This window comes from Pomacea canaliculata, linkage group LG10 (genome assembly GCF_003073045.1).
Source record: "Pomacea canaliculata isolate SZHN2017 linkage group LG10, ASM307304v1, whole genome shotgun sequence".
Lineage (NCBI taxonomy): Eukaryota > Metazoa > Mollusca > Gastropoda > Architaenioglossa > Ampullariidae > Pomacea > Pomacea canaliculata.
In genome coordinates, this window is record NC_037599.1 from 19,421,763 (window position 1) to 19,431,361 (window position 9,599).

The window sequence follows — 9,599 nt, forward strand, 5'->3', positions numbered from 1 at the left end:
TTAGCAACAACAGCAACTTGCATCTGATTAAATAATCGCTAAAAGTAGCTAAGACGAAATGGCGAGAACTGTTACCGTTGCTATTTGATTGGTTGTTGAGTCGCTGCTGTTAGCTGATTCGCTGCGCAGTGATGTTAATATAGCTACACACGTGACCTGTGGGCATGCTCAGTGCACAAGGTGTCAAGGCCGGTGATGAGGACGTGATAGGAGAGGACATCTCACAGTGATATCTTCTCGCAGGAGCAGGAAGTGACGCAAGTGACGTGACATCCAAAGGGTGCAGACGTGGTAAACGTGACCTTGTGCGTGACGTACATTTTTAGCGCGACTCTTAGTGTCAACGAGATAGACTTCTAACAGTTCTAGTATATGTGACGTGTCATTGAGACACAGATAAAATACTCGGGAAATAAATTGATTTATCTGAGTAATTACAAATTTTACAAAGTCTACTTTGAACATTAAATTAAAAAAAAATACCAACAACACTAAGCAAGTACAGACACTAAGAGTCACGCAGTAGCCGAGGACGTCATCAGCTGTGACGTATAAGCAGGAAGTGACGTACTGGGAACCCCTATGTAACTTGGACAGGCGCCAGCGTCGCAATCGCGCGTCTCTTCGTTCGCCCCGGAGCAGGGCGTGGTCCCGGCGACGCACGTGCGGTCACGTGACTGCTTGCCGCCGCCGCAGAAGGCATCGCACGCGCTCCAGGCGCTCCACGCACTCCACAAGTCTGCAAGCAAGAGGGCGCGCGCGTGAGTGCACCAGCTGACTCCAGACGCCTGGAAGGAAGCGTCCGGTATATTCTGTCTGGGGTGAGAGGAGGGCAATGTAAAATCTCTGAACTACGACCCCAGGTGAAAACAGGTAAACAACAAACGAGCAGCTTGGCTCGACACGAGTTTATTGTATTCTTCTACTCTTAAAATAGAGTGAGCTTTTATATCACGTGACTTTTAGTGAGTTAAGTGAGAACAAGCATACTTTGTTAAGAGTGAACACTTAGTACAAAAATATTCGCAATGAAGCCATCGTCTTCCAAACCACCACCACCACGACCACCGTGAGAAATAGCCAATGACCGTAGTCGCAGTCCTCCATCGCGGCCACAGCAAACCAGGGTTGACGCAGGGTTACATCCGGGTTGCAGTGTTATAACCTTAATACAGGCCCGTGCTCGTGACTCATTCTAAAAGGTAGTATCGTTAGTAGGTCGTAATGCACGTGCATTCTAATTAACACACTCGTGATGGTGGGAGGAAGGTGGGGCAAGGAAAGCCTCCTGTAAGTTAGACTGATGACACACCTGTTGTTATTAGAGTGAAGTTAGTAGGTGATTTCGGCAACATTGCTACACGACAGTCAGGTTATTTCCTAAAGATTAGTTGTCGAAAAGTAAATAAACTGTTCTAGTCCAGTCCTCCTCTTTCCGCCACCATAAGGCTTATATAGGAGAGATTTACTTATATAAAACCCGAGCAAGCTTCGAACCGAGGGCCATCGCGATGTTGCGTGCGCTTACACATGGCTTTGGATCACATCCTACTGGATAACGATCAGGGGCCGCATTCACGAAGCAAATTCATTACTCAGGCGCAAAATGGGGAAGTCAAGAAAAATTGTCTTCCTCCGTAGACAGACTCTCTATCCCCCACAGATACTGCCATGTTACTTCACCCCAGGCAACCTTTGTCAATGCCTTGTATTTAAGGTCTTGGGGATAAAACAAATCCGCGGACCCCGGACATCGCTTAATAATATGGAGGCAAGGAACTTTCCCTTCATTTTCTCGTGACAAGGACTTACCCTCGCTCCATGGAAACAAAAGGCAGGAGCGGATAGAAACGGACAGCTGGCCGCAGATTTTGTGTTTTTATAACTTTTTTTAGCTAAGTATTTTTGATAGTTGATATGTTTGATAGTTGTAGTTTATAAGAGAACTGCCTTAATATTAACAATTATTCCTGTCAGGTTTTTTTAGTCTCCCCCTCTTTCTTTTAGCCCGAGGAGTAATAGTTATTCTGCTGTATGTACATTAATGTAGCTATCCAGCTGTGTATTAGTGTTTCGTAATAAGAGGAAATTACTATATATTTGGTAAGTTTGGTGCACCATACACCGACTTTTATATCATCTCTGATCCTTGTGGCCGTTTATGGAAGAAGAATTACAAGAACGCCCTCAAGAGCTAGGAAAATTGTTATCAGAGCTCCTGACTGGCAATTTACTTCCGGTCCCTTGGGAAAACATGGGAAACCATTTCTCTTGATCAGGCGGACACTGACCTAATCGATAATCTGAGTCGATCAAAAATACATCCTGAACTTAAAAGTTTGTTTCTTTTGTCCTCGTAATACTACAAACAGGTAAGAAAAGAAAATGAAAAAATGATAAAAACCCGGAAGGATTAACAGTTCTTACGCATATGACATGACAATGTACATGTGTCAGTCAGGTACTACGGTTAGGTAACTGTTGATACAATACATAAACAATATTCAATACGCCTAGTGATTTCAACCAAGACATGCTCTAAATGTGATTGTTAATGTCCAGCCATCAGTCCTACCAAGCCCGTGTTGTTAATGCCAATGCCTCCACACGTGACTCAGTGCCCCACTGTATCCAAAGTGCCTCAGCCGAGTGTCATTATTTTCGTTTGACAAGTAATAACACAAAACAATTTAATTTATGTTGGCTCGAGGTTGTATTTAGGGTGAGCTCCTGAGAAAATTTACTGAGTTTTGTCTCGAGGACATGCGGATACTGGCAAGAGTGTTATTGATTGTGAGAGGTTTGCTGGGTCCATTGCTGCCAGCATCTTTACATAAATCTTCTGTAAATCTTTTTGTCTGAGGAAGGATTTCTTTGAGCAGCAGTCAACCTTTGTCCCAGAGCTAGTTCTTAATAAAAGTATTTAATGGCTGCATCTTTACTGAGTCTTTTTAAGAAGATAGAGAAAGGAGTCGGCTAACTGAGTAAAAAGAGAGGGACAATGCACAGACATGATCAATAAAGATCATGAGGAGATATCTATCTATGTATCTATCAGAGGATGTAATAAGTAAGTCTAAAGTAGTAATTAAAGGTTTTTAGAAATTAAGATGAAGCTAACTGTCTTAAGTCAACTGATAATAAATACGCAGAGAAGCATCATCACTAGAAGCTAAAAGCCCTTCTTCAGTGCACAGAAATTTACATGGTTAATCCTGCAGCTAGACGACAGGAGGAGATAAATACAACTGAATATGCTAACCACACCTCACCAGACATCCGCAACAGTTATCTGTGTGTGTGTGTGTGTGTTATGCGTGTTCGCGAATGTCCACGCGCGCATGCGCAATTCACGTGTCTCGACCATCAGCCATCCTTAAGTCAAAACCCAAACATTTCGGTGTTTGGACGATTCGGAGAAACAATAATAGCAAATCAAGAAAAAATGCAGATCATAAAATCGCAAAAAGTCACTAAATTAAAGAATACCCTCTACTCCCCGTGAAACTAAGACTCAAGATGCTTTCCGCTCCTTGGTCAAATCCTTCATTAACATTGATCGTCATTTCATCTACAGCTTGTGAAGAAAACAAAAATAAAAAGAATTACAAATACCAAGTGATGTTATATATTTAACAATAAACAAATAAAAAAGCTAAACCCTAACACATTATTTACAGATGTATTTCATGATATTTACTGAGTTAATTCACAAGTCAAATTAAATTCACTAAACTCTAATCCTACTGAAGTGACTGCTTGGTTAATCAGCAGTCTGGGAATGTGAAGATAAAAGGTCGACTCACCTGGACAGAGGTCCATCTGACAGGGTTTGTACTGAGCAGTCTCTCCATCACAAGGCTTCCCAGCATACTTCTGGGGCGGGTGGCTGCAGGTGCGAGTTCTTTGACGAGTGCCGTTCTCACAGGTCACGGAGCAGTCGCCCCAAGAGCCCCACAGACTCCAGACTCCGTTAACTTTTCAACAGCAAGGGAAACAAATGAGAAATAATTGAAAAAGTGAGCAAAAGATTAAATAAATAAACGGATGGATTGATCGATGAGGGATCCACCGATGGGTATATCGATGAACACCTTGAGATGTCACTCAGCTGCTTGATAAGACATTCTGATTTCATTCGCCCTTAGCATGTATAGTCGTAGCTACATGATCGAGAAAGTTTATAGAACTCGGCAATGGAACTCTGGAGCATGTGTAACATACTAATTGTTGGTGTTGAAGTACAAATTTACTGACTATTAAAATACGAAAGGTGATACAGTTTCCAGTTCCGATACACATATCTATTATATATTATATATACACAGATTTATCGGCCTCAACTCACCGCTACATTGCACTCCCCCTGCAATGTTCTGCCCATCACATGTTCCACTGGAGTTCCAAGTGTTGTGCTGACATTCTAACATACGCCTCTCTCCACCCTGACACCGGATGTGACGTATGGTCACAGACAGCTGCTCCTGACTCATTCCAAAACGACCGTCAGTAACAGCTGTAACGAAGCGAGCGTTTGATGTCATGATGCCAATATGTGTTATCCTGCTCCTACACGGTTATAGAAGCACCCAGACAATACAAATAAAACATTTTACAGGGTGGGCCACATTATTATAGGAGGCCGGCTAATTCGGCCCACCCTGTAGTTTCTCAATATCACAAAAACGATTTCTGTGTCATAGGATGCCATTTACTTGCTGCAAGTGACTACAGAAAATGCAACATAAAATAATAATGATAATTATGAGAAAACAAACTGTCTTTGAAATGCACGAGGCGTTGAAATTCCTGTCATTGTTACGATTATACAATGAGGTGAGGCATTGAGCACAACTCTCATTTTGCTCGCTGAAACAATTTTTGTGAACCCAAATGCAGAAATTATTGACAAAGTTTAACAGACGATAAGGCACGATGTTCGCCATGAAGTCCATTAATACCAGCATAAGCTCCAGGAAAACCAATCTGCCTGCAGATAAGGTCAGCCACGACTCCGGTCACCTGATCGGCACACACCAGTCCCCACTCACTGGTCACATCGTTGTACACCTCCAGCCGCCCCTCCCCGTGCTCCACGCCGTCACGCAGACGCATCGCACCTGCAGGCAGACAACTGATGTAGATGATGATGATGAGGATGAGGATGATGATGAGGATGAATTAATGAATGAATGAATGAAACAAATTAAGATCCTAATTCCTTGACACTGCTTTTGCCTTTGGACTACCAATAATAATTAACTGATATCCGGCTGTTTCTGATTTAGACTAAAAACACAAGCTTGTGTGAATGTATCTATTGGAAGGAGCGATGGTATAAACAAAATGCAGAATCGTTGACTCTGGGGGATAACCTTGACAGTCGATGCCTTGACAGGGAGTTGTCTCGTTGGTTGAGCCAAGACAATACCTGTCCACCCCAGGCACACCTCCGTTTCTGCAAGATCTTCGTCGGACCTTAAATCCTCTTCCGCAGGTCACGGCAGTCGAGCACTCCCCCCATGCTCCCCACTCCTCCCACTCTGTCAAAGGACGAACGTCACGTGATAGATTATCAATCAAACTGTGTGTGTGTGTGTGTGTTTTATCTATGCCATCCTTGGTTAGTGCGCGTGCGTGTGCTCTGCATCATTGTCTTAAACACTTATTTCAATAGTATTAAGAATATGTAAGAGGGATCCAATAAATTAAGTCACTCGTTCATTCATGGTATTATTATTATTGTTATTCTTTCATCCGTTAGTTCTTTTGTGTCGTTGCTGAAAATAAATAGTCCATTTCTACACTTACTGGGACAGTCCTGCAGCACACATATCCCATAATCCACGTCAGCCCCGTAACACTCCAGGCTGCTGATCGTCTGTCCTGTGTTGCTGTCTTCGCAGTTACGAGTGCGCATGCGCCATCCCCGTTGACAGGAAACGGAGCACTGGCCCCATTCTGCCCACTGGCCCCATGTAGGGCTGTCAACTGCGAAACAATCGAATTAAATCAAGTTTAATTTTGTAAAAAAAAAAAAAAAAAAAAAAATCAACTAAAGACAGTAAACTACCTACTCACCTCATTCTGTCTACAACACACAGTAAAATAAAATTTCTCAGTACACGAAGGTGACAGCTGCGTGTCTGTAGTTCAACCAAGGAAAACGAAAAACTAATGAACCAACGGAGCTGAGGTACAGTCAAAACCAGTTAAATATCTCTGGAAACATAACTAAAACCAGTTAAAAGCCGCTTGACAACGGACACTTAACAAGAAACATAAAAACCTACCTGGAAACTGACAGCCGGAGCCAGTCCAGCCATCTTTGCACAGACACACGGCGATCAGAATGTCGTCTGCTGTCTTGGTCTCGATACAGTGGCCGTTGTCTCGGCAAGGATTGGATGCACAGGGGCCCAGAGCGCTCTAACAGGTGGAAAACAGGGGGCGAGAAAGACAAACTGAAGAGAATGCAGTCAATGAGAGGGAGACATGCCACAAACAGGATGAAAAGTTCATGGCCACTGTCACTGTAACTTACACTGTAACCTCGCCGTCATTACAAACCATAACTGTTGTGTCACGAGATCTTAAAATGCACTTACTTAGTCTGTTGAATTCCTTTTTGTTTTAAAGGGTCAGGAAAATTAGGGAAGACAAAAAAGAAATTGTGGGGAAAAAAAATGAACGACAAAAATTAAAGATTTGATTGGTTGAAAATGTCACGTGACGCCTTCACACCAAACCATGAAACTCACACTTCTCTACCTCGTCGTTATTTTTCTTGTTGCCAGAATTATACGAAAATATTCTGACAGACCTGCTGTTCATAAATCTTTCACGAAACAAGCTAGGCAAAGACAAGTGTTTTAAAAAGTATTAGGGAAGATTTGAGCGCTCGATTGTCAAGGTGTTTGTCACAGGTTTGTGACAGCGAGTCAACAATCAACAGACGCCAGTGTCAGTGACAAAGCCCTTGTGTGTGTTTGTGGCGATAAAGTTGTGACACAATGATTTTTCCGCAGTTACTCAACAGAAAAGACCAAATGTTGCCATATCTCGCGAGAGTAAACATAGACAGGCGACAGAAGTGCTTACGGGATCAATGGAAAAAGCTTCTTTGACATGGTACTCGGAACTTGCCGAGTCGCTGATGTCAGCCGGGTAGTCCAGGTGAGACATGCTGTTGATTTCACACCTGTTAAGTGGCAGTCGTAACATCGTTAGCCTTATATTTTTTAATAGTAATTTCAGAATATAATTTTGTACCTTCCCTCCTCCGTTCCCTTCCTCCAGTGATAAGGTAAAGATGAAGACGACCCTACAACCTGTTTCGAGGAAAGTTTCTTATCTCAGGTAACATTTCCCTTTTTTCACCCACTCTCTCTATAATGGTGGTTAATCATTGAATTAAAAACGATTCATTAGGTTAATTGACAAAGTTCTTTAATTTTAGAAGTATTTATGAAAGACGAGATGAATCAAAACACGGTGTAATTTGTTAGAGGTTGGTTAATTTTAACTCAACAGCATAACCAATTTTTGTTTTATCATTTTGTTTCAATATTTTTCAATTTTCACCCTTCGGTGTCAAAACTGTGTTAAAGGCGGAAGAACGTTTGATCTAAAAGCATAAAGACTGTTTAGTTTCTATTAAGAATGAAGCATATAAAGAGAAATTTCAAATTTAAAATATTTTAAAGAGAATTTTTGTCTTTTGCGACACCTTTTTATATTTTACGAGAACAGTTTAATTTTAAAATTATATTTGCTGTGAAACAGCAACATATACCTGCCGGTGCCTCGGTCAAAGTTGAAGCTTTTGCAAAGATGGCTGCGCAGACACTCCAGTGCACACTGACTGTTGACGTATTTGGTGTACGTGGTGACTACGTGGCCAGTCAGGCGCTTGCCCAACGACTGATAGCTTTCTGGGTTTCTTGTCCACTGAAAGAGGCGATTGGTCAGCTGGGAGCCTTGGACAACAACACCAAGTGATAGTAAAATGGCTACAACCAACAACAGTCTGACCCTTACAGACGACAGACGGACTTCTAAACTTGCCGCCATGTTGTTCGCAAGCGAAGGCGCTTTTAAGATTGATATGACCGCTTCTCAACACATCCTGTGTTGTGTCCAGATATTGTGAGAAGTTCTCTTCGTGACTGAAGAGGAAGTGAGAGGACTATTCTAGAAGCTGCTGTTAGAGAAATGCTGCCAGACTGAGGAAAATGCTGAGAATGATGGCAGGCGATCTTGGCGGGTTGAACCCTGATGTCGGCTTTGAAGGCGAGACGGCTGAGTGGCTAAGGGAGGGGGAGAGTATGGAGGGGGACAAGAAAGTGACGAAAGATCGATGGGCGTTAATTAGTCGTCAAGTTTTCATGAAGACATCGTGTTCGTCCAGAACGATGCAGACTATTTTCTGCTGGTTGCCTTTTCAATGGATTTGAATTAGGTGAAGATGGTGAAGTCTGTTTTATATGTTTTTGGAACGTTAGTATTTTGTATATTCAAGTCATGTAAACACTTCTTAGATAGGTTTATACAGGAATATCATGTATTCTGAAGAATCCGAAATTCGAAATACAAATCAGGGTAATGTTTATGCCGAAAAGTAAGGATTCTTTGCCAGGAATCGATTGTATGGGATAGTAATACTCTGTTTTTATTGTATGAGGTCAAGACGTAAGGTCAAGAAATTCAGCAATGAACTACATTTGTGGGTGGGTAAGGGGTTTGTTATGTAGCTAATGCACTCCTCCGGAGTATAAGGTTGGCAGTTCGAATCTCGGGTTGGTTTGTAATTTCAAAACTCTTCCTGCCCTCCCAACTGATGCCTAACACCTGATTTAGTAGGGAAGGTGAAAGCAACGGAAGGAGAGGGACACTTTCCTTCTTTCCACGTACCGAGTGCTAGACACGGTAAACCACTTACCCACAGCTTTGACGTGAAACTTTTATCTACTACTCCTGCTACTACCTTTACACTAACTTAGTCCCCTTCTGTCCGTCCTCTCTCGTGAAAATACACCTGTCAGGTAGTCCAAGAGGGTGAAAACATGGCAAACGAAACGACTTGACGAGACGAGGAAACTGTCAAAAGTTCCTGAACTCGTTCCCCAATCGCGGTGACTGGTTGGCCGATCGCGTGCATGGCTGATGTGAATCTTACATCTTTGATGCAATCCTCGGTGTTAGGTGAAAGGTCTCGCCTACCTGGTGAGCCGACTGACGTCACGTGGTTTCTACTTCATGGCGGAGAGAAAACTGAATGCTTACAGAATACAACCGCTAGTAATGGATGGACAGACAACCAGCCAACCCTTCAAGTGAAACCAAAAAACCAGAGTCAAAATGTTCATGCTACGAATAATATTGAACTAAACGATACATGACAATATTGTTTTAATTTCTCAAGATATCAAAATGAAAAAAATAAAACCAGAACAGTGATTACTCCATAATCTATAAACACTAGACGAGTTTTTCATGCGAAGTTTCAAAAGCCAATCATATTTTTATATCAATTTAGGAGTTCCATTTCGACTCCAAAAAAGAACCATTTTCACTTTTGCCCTTCAGTATTTTCATAT

The 9,599-nt window shown here is 42.2% G+C and overlaps 1 protein-coding gene across 11 annotated transcripts in view; it reads right to left on the reverse strand.

Moving 5' to 3' along the window:
- Positions 1–8,289, reverse strand: part of LOC112574070 (A disintegrin and metalloproteinase with thrombospondin motifs adt-1-like) — a 32,072-nt gene extending 23,783 nt beyond the window's left edge. For all 11 annotated transcript variants that reach the window (XR_003101344.1, XR_003101345.1, XR_003101343.1 and 8 more), the window contains exons 1-8: positions 7,796–8,289; positions 7,102–7,201; positions 6,294–6,429; positions 5,812–5,991; positions 5,376–5,543; positions 4,962–5,120; positions 4,349–4,516; positions 3,807–3,977 (exon numbers count right to left, since the gene is read on the reverse strand). Coding sequence is in view for 6 of the 11 variants with exons in the window: in XM_025254899.1 (XP_025110684.1) it covers positions 3,807–3,977; positions 4,349–4,516; positions 4,962–5,120; positions 5,376–5,543; positions 5,812–5,991; positions 6,294–6,429; positions 7,102–7,201; positions 7,796–8,073 (1,360 nt within the window). In the remaining 5 variants the exon portion in view is untranslated. The remainder of the gene's footprint in view (positions 1–3,806; positions 3,978–4,348; positions 4,517–4,961; positions 5,121–5,375; positions 5,544–5,811; positions 5,992–6,293; positions 6,430–7,101; positions 7,202–7,795) is intronic.
- Positions 8,290–9,599: the final 1,310 nt, after the last annotated feature.